The sequence below is a fragment of the Giraffa tippelskirchi genome, chromosome 11 (assembly GCF_054371585.1).
Source record: "Giraffa tippelskirchi isolate mGirTip1 chromosome 11, T2T-mGirTip1v1.2.pri, whole genome shotgun sequence".
Lineage (NCBI taxonomy): Eukaryota > Metazoa > Chordata > Mammalia > Artiodactyla > Giraffidae > Giraffa > Giraffa tippelskirchi.
In genome coordinates this window covers 125,784,563-125,801,572 of record NC_137285.1, presented here as the reverse complement: position 1 = coordinate 125,801,572, position 17,010 = coordinate 125,784,563, and the positions used below count along the sequence as shown (strand labels likewise).

Genomic DNA, 17,010 nt, shown 5'->3' with positions numbered 1-17,010 from the left:
TGAAGTCTAATCCTGGCTCCAGCATTTACTTTGTGTAATCTTGGTCAAGTTGCTTATCCTTTCTGAACCATTTCCTCTTCTGTAAAACGTGAATGACAATTTGGGCAGGTAAGGACTTGGAAAGCCTTGTGACCTTATTCCACTTCTGAAAATGTTACTAGAGGAAGTATCCCAGCCAAATGAAAATGAGACCAGACTATACAGGGAGGGGAAGATGTAATATATAAGAAATAATGGTAAGCAATGAATCCAGTAAAACTTAAATCTAAATAACTGGAAATAATGTGGTTGCAAACTGTAATGCAGTTTGTAAGAAAGATTTCTGTAATAGAAGAGACACTGTGCAAGAACAAATTTATTGATAAGCTATATTTATGATTCCAGATTATTTCTGCAAAACGTGGGAAACAAGAGGAAAGGAGGAGGAATACGAACATAGAAACAGCCTCATCTTGCTGGATGAGACTTTGAAATTCCTGGCATTGATAAATACAGGCTCAGATATTTGTTAAACATTTAAAGATATCAACCAGTAGAATAAAAATGGGAATTAGAACGTTTGTATCTCCCTCTTCTTTCATATGGGATAGGCCCAAAGCCCTGCCACTGAGAGCTGCACAGGCCAGAGCTTCTGGCTAAACCCCCAGCTTCTCCCCTGGCCCCCAGCACAGGGCTGGACCTGGGTTTGGGAAGCTCCTGCTGATGACTCCCTGTCTCCTGTCTCTCAAGGTTGGGTATGGGTGGTGACAGAACAGGCTGGGAGCAGGTTGGGAAACTCTCTCCCCTTCCCAGGGAGATAATCAAGCCAGATAAGACCCAGCCAGAAAACCAGACAAGGCCTGACACAGACAAGGGCCTGTTTGTTCAGACCCAGGCAGCCTGCAGACCCACTTATTACACAGAATCAGGCATTACTGCTCCTGGATCACCGGGCTGGGCATCACAAAGAACAGGTTCTTATGACAACCCAGGCATCACAGAGAACCAGATATTACCCCAATATGTGGGTGTCACAGGAGGAGATATTGTCTACACAGTCCCAGTTGACACAGGATCAGGCACTGGGGAGAAAATGGTGAAATTCAGATTCTCATCACAGAAGTCACAGTGGTGGGCCCACGTCAAACGTCTGAAATCTTGGCGATACATGGATACCAATGAGTCTATGATGAGTGGGTTCGGTCTTCGAAATTAGAAAATGCCCAAGGGTGGGGCCTGGATCCCCCTCACCACCAGGCAGAGAATAGGCCTCACCCAGACTCTGACACCTTGAGGGCAAGGGCTGGGATTTCCTGAGTCCAGAGAGGAGGCTCCCTGCTCAGCCAAGGCCCCTGGGGCCTTCCCCAGGTTTCCTGAAGGCCCAGCATAGCCTGGATGTCCCGAGTGACTCCCCAGTGCTCAGGACTCTGCCTCCAGGGGGCGCCAAATAGACACATCTCAATAGAGGCTGTCCTGGCCCCACATTCAGGCTGAGTGGGGCTGGGGAGGAGACCTGAGTTGGATGTCCTGGCCACACAGATGGTCCCAGCTGGAAGAGGCCTGAAAGCTGACAAATTCATTTCCACCTGACCGAGATAGAGGCTGAGGCTCCAGGTGAGCAGCAGAGTGGGGCCAGGACCCAGTGTGTGGGGGAGCCTGGCCTACAATTGTCCACTTCTCCATCCTAGGGCCCTGGGGGGAAAGATATGTGGTCCTTCCACCCAGGAAAGTCTGTTTTCAGGTCAGCCTGTGTGGCTGAGGGAGAAAGGCGGAAGACCCTCACGCTCCAGGAGGGGTCAACACAACAAACCCCCAAGGAACCCTTTGGTTCAGATGAATACACACAGGCCCAGAGAGGGTCAGTGGCTTGCTCGAAGCCACACAGCAAGTTAGTGGAAGACTCACAATTGGAATACAGGGTTCCCAATACCCAATTTCAGGCAAAGGGCCCTGAGGAGGTACTCGCCATGGCTGCCACTCTTGGCTAGGCTGGGGCCCTGGGACAGCTCACACTCTGGATTCCTCAGGCTCCTTCTTTGCTAACAGCTGCTGCTGCAGGCCAGGGTTGGTTATGGTCACCTTGGTCCTCTCCTCTTTGTCCTGCTGTCTTAGGATGGCCAAAATCAAGGCAAAGCAGGCCAGGGAGCCTATCTTGAAGAAGAACTGGAGGCCGATGAACCTGGGAAAAAGTGAGGAACCTTTGAACTCAGGACCTCCCCATTCAAAGCCTGGATGTGTTGGGGCTGGGAGCAGAGTCAGGTCAGCAATCATCACCCATTATGCAGTGGAGACACTGAGACCTTGTCAGGGAGAAGCCTCCAGCCTCAGGGCAGTGGACCCTGTCACCATAGCTTTGGCTGGGGAGACAGGGGAGCCCCTGAAGTTGACCCCCATGGGAGTCCTTCCTTGGAAGGTGGGAAAGGCTTGGAAAAGGAGCCCTGGGTTGGGGGGAAGCCTGGATATCTCCCCTACCCTGTCCTGATTGCCTCATGGCCTGGGCTGGCCCTGCCTCTCTCTGGGCCTAAGGGCTCAAGGGGCCTGTTAGTTGCAACTCTGAATCACCTCGCCTGCCACAAGAGAAGGAGGATTCCTGCTTCTCTAATTCACCAAGGCTCTTCTTTGAGTTTTCCTCCTCTAGGAAGCCCTCCTGGAACCATGTACTCCTCAGAGCTGGAAGTAAACAGCTCCCTGCTTCCAGATCTGCTAGTAAGTCCCTCGCCTCAATGTCCATCAATCCCAGGGCCAGTAGCCTCTCTGCCTTCAGGTTCCTTTGGGCTCCCCATTATATAGATGGGAGGATTGAGTCTCAAAAATGGTAGGTCTCACAATGAGGGAGACAAAGCTGGGCCTGGATCCTAGGCCTCCTGTGTCCTAGATTGAGCCATCTTCCTACCCCATGCCAACTTCCTGTCTTTCTCACCACTGCTTGGCTTCCCTTAGTCTCCCCTCACTCAGCCCAGCTTTGCTAGTTATCAGCTATGTAACTTTGGGCCACTTACTTAAATCTCACTATCTTCATCCATCCAAAGGGGAGACAATATCTAGCTGGCAGGTCTGGGGATTAGCACTGGAAAGAGCCTGTGTCACCTTGCAGGTGGCTGTCAACAGACCTCCCCTCCCTGATGGGACCCCAAGAATATTTTGAGCAGTTTCCCTACAGCCCCCTGGCAGTTGATTCTCAGGTCTCACCGGTTTCGAAGGAGGTCATGGTCATAGTAGCGGCAGACGGCCCGACGCCCACAGCTCTGGGCCCAGTACACACAGGTGGTGTCGATGGCACTGCCGTGGATCACGGGGCTGGGCATCCAGGCTGAAGGAGGAGGTGCTCAGGAGACAGTGGAACCTCGGCATCCCTGTATCCCTCACCCCACCCCATCCCTGGCACTGAACCACTGGGCCTCTGAGCCACTGGCCCATTAAGTCCTCAGCCTTCAAGCCCACCCCTCACCCTCGTACTGGATGCTGTTTCCCTGATGGGCTGTTTAGCTGCTTGCGCACCCACGTCCCGGGTACCTAGGTCAGATTTGGAGCCCTGTGGGCCAGTGAAGCCTAAGGTCATGGACTGGTTCCCACTCATCCCTGTGCCCCCCAGGCCTGGCACACAGCAGGTATCTGGACCAGTGGCCCCCAGCACGTTCTTTACCCAAAACTCTCATGAGCATGAACTGGATCCCCACAGCCAGAGTCTTGTCTTCTTTCTTCACTCCCCTAACAAGCAGGGACAGAGCGACATGAGGATTGAGCGGGCTCCAGCCTTCGAGGTGTTCTCACCATCCCCCTCTCCTCCACCACCCAGCATCAGCCTGCCCCCAGTCCGCGGTCCTTGAGGGGTAGGGCACAGGCTCCACACTCCCTTCAACCTATAGAGCCTGGTCCCAGCTACGCCCACTGGCCATCAGGGCCCTGTGCTGACCTACCTGTGTGTCACAGCACCCCTCTCTTCCCACCCCTTGGTCCCACCAAATTCTCCCCTTCCTTCTACATTTGGCAAAACTTGGAGCTGGTTTAACTGGTTGGAAGTTAAATATGGTTTAACTTCCCTGATTACTATAATATCTCACCCTGGGTGGCCCTGGTGACCACTGGCTCCTCTTCTCAGTAATTCCAGAGTGCTTGCTATGGTTCAGTTATTCTCTAGTGTGCTCCCCCCACATCGTGTCACTGCCATGTAGTAGGTATAGCATTACACCCATTTTACAGATAAAGAGACTGACAGATATTTAGACAGGTTGAGTGACTTGGCCAAGATCCCACAGCTGATGGGTGTCAAGAGTCAGAATTTGTGCAGCACCTTAACTGCATTAACTCCTCTTGGGCTGCCTGCTGGGGCATCTGATTCCTCTCCTTTTGCTCTAGCAGCCACCCTGATTTATGGATCTACATGCCCTCTAATATTGTAAGGCATCCTTCTTCTAATTTGCTAGGAAAGAAATAGGGAATAACATAATCCCAGCATAATGAAAATTTGGAAATATCCTGCTCTGAGGTCCTCTTATTCCAGCCTCCACCTCAGGAGGTGCTGACTCTGGCCTCAAGTGGCAATTTGTTGGTCCCGGCAGGCATCCTCAGGACAATGGCTAGGAAGATCTTGGACCACGAGGGAGTGCACAGCACAGGCTGGGTCCACAGTGGGCACTTAATCCCCTCAACACTTGCTCCTGACTTTCTCTGAGCCTCAGTTCTCCTATCTATAAGATGGGGAGAAAACTTCATCTCAGCAGTTGCCATGAGGATGATGATACGACAGCTTGATCTGTGGCAGGGGCCCGGGATGCCGGCTTCTTCAAACCCCTCCCTCAGGATTCCCTGTCCTGCCTGTGGTTAAGAACCTCTTGGTATCCCCCAGTTCTGGCACGCCCCTGCTTTCACCTTAGGATGAGCATGAAGGAGGGTGTGTGGGTGACACTCGCCAGTGCGGCACCTAGGCTGATCAGGATCATGAAGGGAAGCACCAGGTGGCTGCAGGCCGAGTCGCAGGAGCCAGCTGGCACGGGGCCGCCCCCCACCACGCAGCTGCAGTTGGTGTAGAAGACCTAGGGTGGGGAGGGGGGGAAGAAGAGCCTTCAGGAACCTCTAAGGACAAGCAGCTGGCCAGGGGCACGAGGCTCCAGGAGGCTTGTGAGAGAGCCACGGACACCAACGACAGCAAACCAGGGTGGAGCTGGCTGGATGCTGGGACTTCTGACCCACTGGCTGAGTCAAGATAACTTGAGCGCCAGACAGTATCTGGACACAGACTGTCTGCACACCAGTGGGCTGAGGCTGTGGGGAGAGGGGGGCATGGAGAAGAGAAAAGGGAGAAAGAACCAGAAGAGAGTCACCCCCAACACAGCACACAGACACACACACGCACGTTCGCTACACATACACGTGTATGTGCTCACATGCTCTCACACACATACATATAATCACACACTCACTACCTGTACACACACACACCTTCACACATACTGACACTCACACCCCACATACATGCTCACGCACTTACACACACTCACACACCACATATGCTCACTCATTTTTTTCACCTGGCGATGTAAGAATGTTCAAAATTCCTGACCGTCTGTGCAAAAGACTAAAGCAGCCAAGAGTATGTGGGGGGAAGAAATTCAGATTTTCCAGTTCAGTGTCCCCCTTTCTGCCTTCCTGAGGTCTTCCCGGGCACTGGATGCTAGAGTGGATTCTCAAGGAGAGATTCAAGTACAGGAGGGAGAGAGAGGCAGATATCACAGGGGGAGTCTTAGATTAGCAGGTAACGGAGGACCAAGGAAGGCTTCACCAAAGAGAGGTGTTGGGTTTGGGTCTTGAGGAATGAATAGGAGTTCACCAAGAAGATAGCTGGAATGAGTAGAGGGAGTGCCAAATGTAAAATTACAGTGGCATGAAAGAAGCCAGAAAATCTTTCCTTGTGCAGGAGCAGAGTGCATGTAGCGAAGGCAGAGGGGAGGCCCTCGGGGTGGGGGGACAGTGTGTGCTGGGGCCACACTGTGAGGAGCCTTGGACACAAAAGGGAACCTGACTGCTGTTTCCAGAAGAGGGTGGGCTAGGTGCCCTGTCAGTCATCCTGCTGACAGTGATTTAAAACACTGGATAAAATATTGAAAGCAACGTTCTGAAAGCATCCATAGGTTGGAAAAAAGAAAAAATCCTCAGGTTCAGAACTAAGTGAGGCGAACCCAGGGAGGCGAGCAGAGTCCTGACACAGGTTTTGGCAGCCAGATGTTTGCAGAACCCTGTACGATGGAACACAGCTTTCTGGGGTTTGGGGGCTACAGGGTCAGAGGACGAGTCCTGGCCCTCCCTCCAGCCAGGTGAAAAGTCTAATAGGGGACACCTGGAAAACTGGGACCCCACCAAAGGCTGAAGAATGAGGAAAAGCAGACCACTTTCTAAAATGCAAGGAAGTGTCTTCAGGCTGGTGTGGGGTGCATTTGATTTCATCCTTCATTCCCACCCCCAGGTGGCCTGGAAAACCCCCAGTTCTTTCAGAATTGGTCTACACCACCTCGGGCGCCTGAAGGGAGCAAAGCTGAGCCAAGAAGACCTGGCTTTGCTTCTCTGCCCTGTAGATCAGAGTTTCCCAACCAGTGTGTCCCAGAGGCCCTCGGCCTCAGCCAAGAAACAGGGGAGCAGGGATGCCAGCGGCCCTTGGGATGACCTGGTGAGCTACGGGCAGAGAGAACCATCTGGGCCTTTCACCTCCAGCTGTGGCAGCTGTAGACTCTTCCTAGTGTGGAAAGGGCTGGAAAGCCCTGACGTGGATGCCCAGAGCCACAGGGAGATTTTAAGCATGGGAGAGACGAGACCTGATAGCACACAAGCTGCTCTGCTGATTCAAGAGGATGGACCTGATCTAGGAGGCAGTTGAAGAGGCAGGAGGAAGAGGGAGGGAGAGTGGGATGGAGAGAAGGGTTTTGATTTGAGAGATACTGCTTTGGCCAGAATGTTCATTCGGGTTTTTCCCAAACATACGTCATATGGGAAAACCTGAACGAAACTTTTGGCCAACCCTATATTTAGGAGGTGGAATTAGGGCAAGGTGAGACACACACACACACACACACACACACACACACACACAGAAACAGAGAGAGGAGAGATTGGAGACCTAGGATTCCAGCTTGGGTGACTGGGTGCTTCATCCATTGCATGACAAGGCTATGCTGGCCATATATGGGTCCCCCCTGAGCACATACATTTGGACCTTCACTACACTGAGCAACTCACTGGGTTGGAGATACAATAGAGGGACAGGTAAGTGGAGAAATATACCAAGGCCAGGTTACTGGACGTGAACAATCCTATTCTGAGAGGCAGAAAGTTGCTGGGAGGGATGAAAAAGCTACAGCCCTTTCTCTTGGGGTTTTTTCAGCCCTTTATTCATATTCATCTAATTCCATGGCAGGAAGTTCTTCTTATGAATGGCTTCAATCTCTCCAGCTGCTTCTGAGTCTCACTCCCTAGGGCCCCACTCCCTGAGCCCTAGATGCTGCCAGCCATCCACGTCTCCCTTTTTTCCTCTGGTCCTTTACTCATTCATAAATGGTTACCGAGTGCAGCTGTGATGGACACTGACTGACTCATCCCTGGGCTGAGGACCTCAAGTCGGCCTGAGGAGGCAGGCTCATCAAGAGACAATTCCAGGACTGCCCCGGCAGTCCAGAATGATCCATGGTCCAGGAGGATTCCACATGCCACGGTGTGGCTGGACTCGTGTGCCACAGCTACAGAAGCCCATGCACACTAGAGCCTGTGCTCTGCAACAAGAGAAGCCACTGTAATGAGAAATCTGCATGCTGCAACTAGAGAAATCCCATGTGCAGCACCGAAGACCCAGCACAACCAAAAATAAATAAATAAATAAATTTTTTAAAAATAGAAACAATTCCAGGCCAGTGTGACAGTTCCTGAGTGTCAACCAGGACTCAGCTGCACCCTCCCCCAAATGCTATACCTAACACCACCTTTGAGGGTGCTCTTGAGAGGGAGCTGGGCTCGGAGGCCAGAGCCCTTGGTTCTAGTCCCAGCTCTGGCATTAAAACTTTGGGCAATGCCTTGTCCTTTCCTGGGCCTCCATTTCCCATCTGTATAATGGGCATAACAGAAGTGTGTATCACTGCATCCTTAAAATTTCTCAGGCTGAGTGCTTTTCATGGATCATGTCATGTGGCTCTTACTTAATAAATGTATCTAGATGAAGAATTCTGCACAGTGCCTGGTGTATAGCAGGCACTCAATACTCTCACCCCCACTTCGCAGAGCAGGAAACTGAGGCACAGATTAAACCATTTGCCGAAGGTAACAGAGCCAGCTGGAAGCAGAACAGGGGTCTGAACCAGATAGCCTGGCCTCAGTGCTCATAGCCCCATATCTGCAGGAGTTCACAGTCACCTCGGGAATCCTGCCCCAGCCACCAGGGCCTGGGGACCTCTAGAAGGGTCTCAGGGAGATCAAACAAGGTCAGGACAGTGAGTGCTAGGACACTTGAAAGCCTGGATTGTGATTATTCCAAAAGCAAACAGTATACATAGCTCGGGAGGCGCCTGGCTGGCTTCTGAAATACCATCAACCAGGTGCTTCCCTCCATGCCAGCCTGTGTGGCCCAGGTCCCTCCTGGGGCTTAGAGGCTATTGCCCAGCAGGACACAATGGCAGGGGTTCTGCATGATATGGGTGGGGACTCTGGAGAGAGGGAGGTGTCATAACAACCAGCCTGACACTACCCATCCTACCACACACACACAACACATACTATATTCCAGCCTGGGGACCTGAGGAAGGTGAGTATTGTCCCCATTTGTCCTTCGGGGGCAATGAGGAGAGAAGAGGGGAGGAGCCAGCTGGTCCTGGTGGTCTTTCTAAGGTTCCCATAGAATGCACTGCAGTTAGTTATGCTGCCCACTCCTCCCCTTCTCCCCCTATACCTCACCCCTGGGAGCTCCTTGAGACCAGGGCCTCTTGGCTCTGGGTCTGTCCTCAGCCCCCAGCACAGGGCCTGGCACAAAGGTGGGGCTCCACAAAGGTTTGTTGACTGACTGATTGACTAACTGAATGGGCTCATTGCTCCAGCCTCCCACTCATCTCCCTGCCTCCTCGTCTGCATTCTGCTCACCTTCCTCCACACTATGGCCTCAAATGTGATCAAACACAGGTCTGACCCTGTCACTTCCTTGCTCAAAACCCATCCAAGACTCCCCACTGCTCTCCAGATAAAGTCCCTACTCATGGCCCTTCCCTATTCGAGGCCCTTCTTTATCTGGGCCTTGCTTTCCCTCCATGAAATCTTAGGCTTCTGCTCCAACCGTATGTGCATGTGTGTGTATGTGTGCCTGCATGCCATGTGCTGGGCCCTCCCTGCCGGGAAAGCCCTTCCCTAGTTTGCCTGCTCACCCTTGAAGATCCGGCACAAATGCCATGTCCCATGAAGCCTTCTGGGACCCTCCCAGGTGGGCTACAGCTCCTTCCATCATTGATTGTCCTTGTGGGGACCACTTCTGTCTGTCACCACCCCCGGAATTCCTGAATTACTTCCTTCTGCACCTCCCCTGCCTGGACAGCTGGGACCAGATCTGATTCACCTCTGCACTCAGGGCCCTGGCACAAGACTGGCAATGAAAGCTTATTGAAAGAATAATATTCTGTATCTGCCAACAGAAGGAGAAGACAGGTGATAAACAGAAAGAAGAGCCAGAGAATGAGAACATGCAGAGGTGGAGGGTGTGACAGGCACACAGAGACAGGGAGAGCAGAGCCCGTGGGAGGCAGAGGGAGCAACCGGAGGCCTGACCCACCTGGCTTTTGTCTGGAGCCTGGACTACCTGGCTTGTGCAGCCTGCATGGCAGGGCGTGATGTACTCCACACGAGTGCTGGAGTCACAGACAGGGTTAAAGTCGTCTGAGGGGCAGGAACAGGACTCCATGCAGCCTGGAAATAGCTCCAGGCCAGGCTGGGCGCTGGTGGGAGAGAAGGCCGGCATGGTTGGTCTGGTTCTCCCTCCCTCAGGCCAGGGCTACCTCACCCCTGCAACCTCCCCTGAGAGCCATGGTCAGATTTCAGCTCTGCACAGAGGTTTTTACCATCAGAGCTGTTCCATGACATGCAGTGGTGAGCCCCTCACCAAGGAAGCTGCAAGAGGCCTCCAATGGGAAAAGTGGGAAGCAAGATATGGGCCAGAGACTCTGAGACCCCTTCCAGCCCCAAGATCCTACAAGTCTTTGAGCTGCTTCTGTGAACATCTCTGTTCCTCAGTGACCCTCTTTTTAGGGGACATAAGATAAATTCTTCCCAGAATTTAGTCTCAGGTGAAAAATACCTTTATCTCGATGAGTTGGATTGCTTCCTTTTCTGAAAAATTAGAACTACACGTGCGGGGTCTGGTCAGAGTACCTGAGTAGTTGTGAGGTCTCCGACCTGTTCCTGCCTCTCTCTGGCCTCAGTTTCTCTGCCACCTCTGCGGATTCCCTCTCCCCATTGCCATCCTGCAGTCTTACGACCTCCCTCTCACTCTCACTACCCTGTTCACTGCCTAGGGCATGTTTCAGTCCCATCTGACTCCCTTTGAGGGTCTGTTCCCAAGTCTCAGGAGATCCCCTGCTCTAGTCTGGCCAGGGCCAGGCACATGGGGACAGGAGATCAGAAGGGAGGGGAGTCCTTGCTATCCTCGTCTGTGAAATGGGGATAATGGTAGGACCTCTCCCGGAGATCCCACGAGGGTTCACTGAGATGGAACATGAGAGTGTCTGAGTGCATGGAAGACCCTCGATTCTCGGCAGCTGTGGATACCGTAAGTTATGATGGAGTGTGAAAGTGAAAGTGAAAGTCACTCAGTCATGTCCGACTTTGCAATCCTATGGACTATACAGTCCATGGAATTCTCCAGGCCAGAATACTGGAGTGGATAGACGTTCCCTTCTCCAGGGGATCTTCCTAACCCAGGTCTCCCACATTGCAGGCAGACTCTTTACCAGCTGAGCCACAAGGGAAGCCCATGATGGAGTATGAGAAATTCTCAATTTGTTCAGTTGGTGCCCAAAGGCTTCTTCAATGAATTAGAACCCAAGGCTCAGTGAGTAAATTGCAAGAATATAGATGAGAATCCAGGTGAGATGAAATTTCGGGTCAAGGTGAGAGACTTCAGAAGAGACAAATGGGGCATGTGAAGCAGGCTGACTTTTCCCCACTTGCTTAAAAAAAAAACAACTGTGGTAAAATATTCATTTACTTTTTAATCTAAAAATGATTAAAAGGCCTTGGCTCCCTCCTCTGACCAGAGGCTTCATGAGGGCCTGATTGAAGCCCCTCCTCCATGCCCAGAAGGAGGCTCTGCAGACAGAAGGACCTGCCCTGGACCTTCAAGAAGAGGAGAAGGGACAAGGAAAGATGGGAGAGGTTGATGAGATGGGACCTGGGACAGGGTGGGCAAGAGCTGAGCGTATCTGGACTGAGCCTCCCCTACAGTCTCACAGAAGGAGCCCCAGGTGTGGAAAGTTGGCACGTGGATAGAGGGAGGAGATGCCAAGGGAGAGGAGTGAAGAGAGCACATTGGAGGATGTTAGCTGGGTGTTGTGCCAGCCTAAACCTGGAATGGCTTCCCAGGAAAAATGCAATCATTCTGGAGAAGAGGCATCAATGGAACTTCCAACATCCTCTCCAAGATTGTTCCCAAGGGGAAAGAGTCTGTGTCTATGGGGGTTTAGGGGACGGAAGGGGAAGGGAGAGAAGTATCAGAGGCTTTCCTCCTGGAGGGTAGAGACAGGTGCTGCCCCTCATACGTGGGAAAAAACTGGTACTTTAGGGTCACAGGACAACAGGATTTTAGCTCCCAGCATCTAAGGACCAAGAATCTCCAAGGTCTCCAGTCCAACTCCCTCCCAGGACATATGTCCCCTGGGCAGCGCTCCTGAGAAGGACCTTCTTACATGTGCCATCCACAGAAGTGGCCTTGCCCTGCCTCAGCCTCCAGCCCTTCCCGAACCTGAGCTGTCCTGCCCACAAGTTCCACCCCTACCTGGGAGTGACTGACACCTTCACTGAGCCTTCAAGGGAGAAATCCCACTGCTCACAGCTGAGCCAAGCGGGGAGAGGAGGGGAGATGTGAGGTGGGAGGTACTCCACTGACCTGGCCTTTTCTGGGCCACCCCCTCCTATGCCCCTGGCACCCTCCTCCAGCTTATGCTCACCGGCTCTCAAACATACTCACCCAGGCTGGTGGCTGATGCCTGCAATCTGATGGGAAGAGCAGCCCATGAAGAAGAGGGGCGTGCTGAGGATCAGGCAGCACAGCGCCCCCAGCAGGCAAAGGGTGCCACAGTGCATGGGGCCCAGGCGGAGGCGCTTGACCAGGATGCCCCCCACCACGATGCCCACGATGGCCAGCGGGATGGTGAGGCAGCCTATGAGCAGGTTGGCGTAGGAGGCTGTGACGGAGAACTGATGCTCCAGGAACTTGGGCAGGAAGGTGGCCATGCCCGCCGCCATGGACGACATGCACACCTGGGACAGGACCACCAGCAGAAAGATAGGGTGGCGCAGGGTCCTCAGCAGCACCCTCGGGAAGACTGTTGGGGTGAGTGCGGGGAAGGTCAGGGTGAGCTGGCCGTGCCACACATTTCCATCCCATCCTGCCCTGTTCAGCTTGTTCCATGTCTTCCATCCTGTCTCATTCCATTTAATGCTATTGCATTGAGTTTCATTCCATGACATTCCATTTACTTCTGTTTCATCTTTGAAGTTCGGTTGCATTCAATTCCATTGAGTTAGACTGCATTTTATTCAACTACATTTCTTTCCAATTCATTTCTACTCAAGATGCAATTCCATGTAGTTTGCTTCTATATTATCCTGTTTGATTCTCATTCAGCTCATCCCATCTCATTTCTTCTGTTTTATTATCCGTCTCATTTCCTCTGTTCTACTATCCATCTCATTCCCCCCTCACTCAGTCCTTTCCATCCTGTCCTGCAATAGCTCTTTCCAAGGTAACCCAGGCCTCCATCTTCCCTTCTGTGTCTCCAACATGGGACAGCACCCACTGCCTTGATTTCCCCATTCCTAGTTTATGTTTCTCCATAGCACTTTACCTAACATACTACACATTTCACTCATTTAGCCATTTTATTATCACCCAATCAGAATGTAAGCATCATCAGAGCAAAGATTTTTATCTATTATGTCAATTGCTGAATCTCCAGAGCCCAGGGTATAGTAGGCACTCAATAAATATTTATGGAATGAATGAGAAAATGAATGAACGCACATACAGACTCAAGGTGATCAAACAGCAAAATGTTAGGGTGGAAACAAAAATCTTCAGAGAAGGTGAAAACCGAGCAGGCCTGGTGCTGGGCAGTTTCCTGGAGGTAGGATAGAGGTAGGGCCTGAAGAAGGGGAGGATTTGGAGCAGGGGAGGGGAAGGGAGTCCTATAGGAGAGCAGCCAGGGCAAAAGCCCGGAGACAAGAATAGAAAGGATGGCTCTACCCTCTCCTGACACCTCCTAAACCATTGCCTATGTACAGGTCTCCTCGCTGCAAGTCGACACAATGAGCCAGTCCCGAGATCTGGGCTTCAGGGCCTTCATCAGTAGGGCCACCCAAGGTGATGCCCAAGAAGGCTTTGTGTGACCTCTCTCCACTGACAACAGAAAAGAAAGACATGTCTCTGCCCTTAGAAGGTGAGATGAAGTTAGAGACATAAACCATGAAGGAGACAGGAGAAAAGGCATCCGGATATCAAGGACTTCCCAGGAAGTTCAGTGGTTAAGACACCACGTTTCCATTGCAGGGGGCCTGTATTTGATCCCTGGTCAGGGAACTAAGATCCCGCATGCCGCATAGTGGCCAAAAAAAAAAAAAAAATCCTGATTCATACCAATAGGTCATTCCATAGTATATCTAAAATAATAAACAATATTTATTGAAAAAGAGAAAAGAAAAGAGGCATCAGAAGAGCAAACTACTTGCCAAGCTGGGCTGGTGGGGAGAGGTGGACATGGGCTCCTCTGGGCTGAGTTTGGGGGAATCCCTTCTGTTCCTGCAGCAGCAGGGCCAGGGTCCCTGTCATGGGAAGTTTCTGTTTGTCCTCAGAGCATGGCGAGAGCCAAGCCAGCTGGTTCCCTAGCACCCTGGCCTGGCCAAGAACACTTCTCCTTGGGCGCCAGAAAATAAAAACAAAGAGTCTAGGCAGGGTGTTGGGGGGGAGAGCTGGGGCTGTGGAATTCCCCCTTCTTCATGTCCCAGGCCTCCTCCTGTCCAAGTCCCTGACCACACACACAGCACATCCAGCTGGCACTTGGAGTGGGGATGATGTGACACCGGGCCTTCACCCCAGCCAGCTGCCCCACTTTCCTCCCTCCTTGAACTGCCCTGGCCAGGAGTAGCCTGGGCTTGGTCCAAGCCATACAGGTGACCTCATGGTACAGGTGGGGCCAGGAGTGGGGCAGGGACTGGCCCAAGTTCACCTAGGAAGGTCTGAATCAGGCCAGGAGTTGCTGGGGGTTTCCTGACTCCTGGTGTCAGGGTCATTTCCCCTTCTCTGCCCCCACTCCCACCCCAGCCTACATTCCTAGGCCTCTGGCTGCCTGACTCCAGAGGGAGGGCTCCATCTCATGGATTGCTTCTATCCCGTTCTCCTGGGCTGATCACTGAAGTGCACTTCGCTTCTATTCTCTATCCTCTTCATCATCTTCAATTGTCCCTAGGACAGATGGAAAATTCCTGGAGGGCAGGGCTATGCCTATAGCTTAGATAAGGGATACCTGAAGGGGAATTCCAGGGCTGTCTCTAGCTCAGAGACTTTAGCTAGACAGGTGCTTCCTTTGGCTCATCACAATGTCTCCTCCCTTTGGACAAGCCAGGGCCTCTCACCACTTAGAGACTATGTCTCCCTTATCAGACAGGAGAACCTCTTCCAGCATAGAAGTCAGGTCTCCTCCATTAGACAAGGCAAGTTCTCCCCCCATTCAGGGACTATGTAGACAGGGACTTATGTCTCCCCATCAAACAGTGCCTCTCCCAGCTCAGGGACTATGTCTCCCCCATCAGATAGCCTTTCCTTAGCTCAGAGACTGTCTTCTAAGAATTAGGATTCCAGCAGTTGAAGGAATATGTTTATTCTTCTCTCTGCCTCTCCTTCTCCTAGTCCCAGGTTGTCAAGGCCAAACCTTAGGATCAGACTGGCCTGCCTGGAGCTCAGCAGGAAGCCAAGAAGCCAGCCTGTGCCAGCCCTGTCTTGGTCTCTCCTAGAATCATGTAGGAGCTTGAAACCATCAGAGATAATTTGGCCCAGGACACCCACTCTAGGATCCAATTTCTGCGACTGGCCCCAGCTTTCTTCCGGGATGAAGCCAAAGCAATGATTAATAAGCTCTTCCATGGAGTGGGGCACTGGGGCCTTCCAGCAGCTGGGGGTGACCTCAGGTTAGGGAGTCTAAGCCCCTGCCTCTAGGTCCAGCCTCATAGGTTCCAGGCCTTTCTTTCCCTAGGAATAGAGGACAACCAGGGGCTAGGTTACTGGTACCCTAACATCAAATCCTAGGACACCAGGGGATAGGTTGCTGATATCCTAATATCAAAACTGAGGACACCAGGGGCTAGATTACTAGGACCCCAAGATCAAATCTTAGGAAACTTTCCCCAAGAAACTCTCCCCTAATTAACTTCCTAATGCAAAAGTCCTTTAGGATGGGGGGTGGTTTAAGCAAACCCTGTGGTTATCACCCTCCTAAACCATAGGCAACTCAATTTACTGTCCTGAGATATGGTCAGAATAATAACAGCAGGGCAGAAATGATAATTGAAGAAATAATTGTACCTTATATAAGCATAGTTTTTTAATAGTATGTAAAGGACCTTCCATTCATCATCCCATTTGAGTCTCCTAACAGTCCTTGAGAGAGACAGAGCAAGGATTACTGACCCAGTCTTTTAGATGAGGAAACTCTGGTTAGGGGAAGAAAGTAACTTCTAAAAGGTTGTACACTGGGCAGTGTCAGGGCTGGACCTCTAAACCAGGTCTTCTGACTTGCCATCCTGTGCCCTACAAGAGCCTGGAGCACAGCAGGTACTGTGTTTGCAGGATCAGACTCTTTAGATAGGATGACGTGGTTACAGCATGGACCCTGGTTACTGATCAATGTAGCTCAAAGTCTCAGGGTCAGAGTAACATGGATTTCACCCCTCACTGTACAGATGGAGAAACTGAGGCCCAGAGAGGAGGAACAAGGACCCAAGATGAAAGTCCAGATTTCTGGACTTCAGCCCAGAGTTCCTTTCACCCATGCTACAGCCAAAGAATTTAATATAAAAAAAAAAATTTACTGAGAGCCTCCTGTTTGCAGGCTCTGTGGTGGGAGGAGAAAAAGGGTCACAGATGAGCCATCACAAGCCAGACCCTCAGGAGCTCGCTGTTTGGTAGAAGGGTTGGACAGCACAGATCTGAGCTGATACAGGAGCCCTGAGGGTTCAGAGAGCTGAGAGGAGGGAGAGCCAGGTTGGGGGATGGAGAGAGTGGCTTGACTTAGAGGCACAAGGAAGCTTTTAATAGATAACGATAAAAAATGATGTTCTAGGCAAAAGGGATCCCATGAGCAAAGTCTTACAGGAAATGTATGGTGCTCATGAGGGGCCTGTAGGTGTGGAAGATGAATCAAGAAAGGCAGGAGGGGGGCTGGATTCTGTACAGTCTCACCTGCCCCTCTGGCCCCACCTCTGGCCTCAGCTCACTTACCTTTGATAAACTGGATCACAGTCAGGTCTGGGGCAATCTGAGCTAGGTTGTCTTTCTTCTCTGGTGACTCTGCAGGGCTCTGCTCAGAAGAGGAATCCTCACCCTGGGAAGACACACAGCCGAGGGCAGTCAGTTAGATGCCCAACATTCTGCTCAGAGGTGCTGTGGGTGAGGGAAGGGAGCTCTGAGGGAGGAGAGGACGAGGGGTCTGTCACTGCCAGCAGCGTCCCATTTGTTCTTGGCCCTGTAGATACTTAACAAGTGGATTTTGAAAAGTGGATGAAATTCCAATGGTTGAACTTTGTCAT

General features: G+C 51.7%; 1 protein-coding gene and 1 long non-coding RNA gene across 10 annotated transcripts in view; one reads left to right on the top strand and one right to left on the bottom strand.

Moving 5' to 3' along the window:
- Positions 1–337: 337 nt before the first annotated feature.
- The window catches only part of SLCO2B1 (solute carrier organic anion transporter family member 2B1), a 51,517-nt gene continuing 34,844 nt past the window's right edge, over positions 338–17,010 (bottom strand). For all 9 annotated transcript variants that reach the window (XM_081539664.1, XM_081539663.1, XM_081539668.1 and 6 more), the window contains 7 exons: positions 16,703–16,805; positions 12,179–12,536; positions 9,770–9,932; positions 4,849–5,012; positions 3,623–3,687; positions 3,169–3,289; positions 338–2,158 (listed from right to left, as the gene is read on the bottom strand). In XM_081539664.1, coding sequence (XP_081395790.1) covers positions 1,987–2,158; positions 3,169–3,289; positions 3,623–3,687; positions 4,849–5,012; positions 9,770–9,932; positions 12,179–12,536; positions 16,703–16,805 — 1,146 coding nt within the window. In that variant the 3' untranslated portion in view covers positions 338–1,986. The remainder of the gene's footprint in view (positions 2,159–3,168; positions 3,290–3,622; positions 3,688–4,848; positions 5,013–9,769; positions 9,933–12,178; positions 12,537–16,702; positions 16,806–17,010) is intronic.
- Positions 1,021–7,855, top strand: LOC145525822 (uncharacterized). The gene is made up of 4 exons (XR_014068430.1): positions 1,021–1,593; positions 2,092–2,238; positions 2,618–2,685; positions 7,385–7,855. It is a non-coding gene; the product is annotated as an uncharacterized LOC145525822 (long non-coding RNA).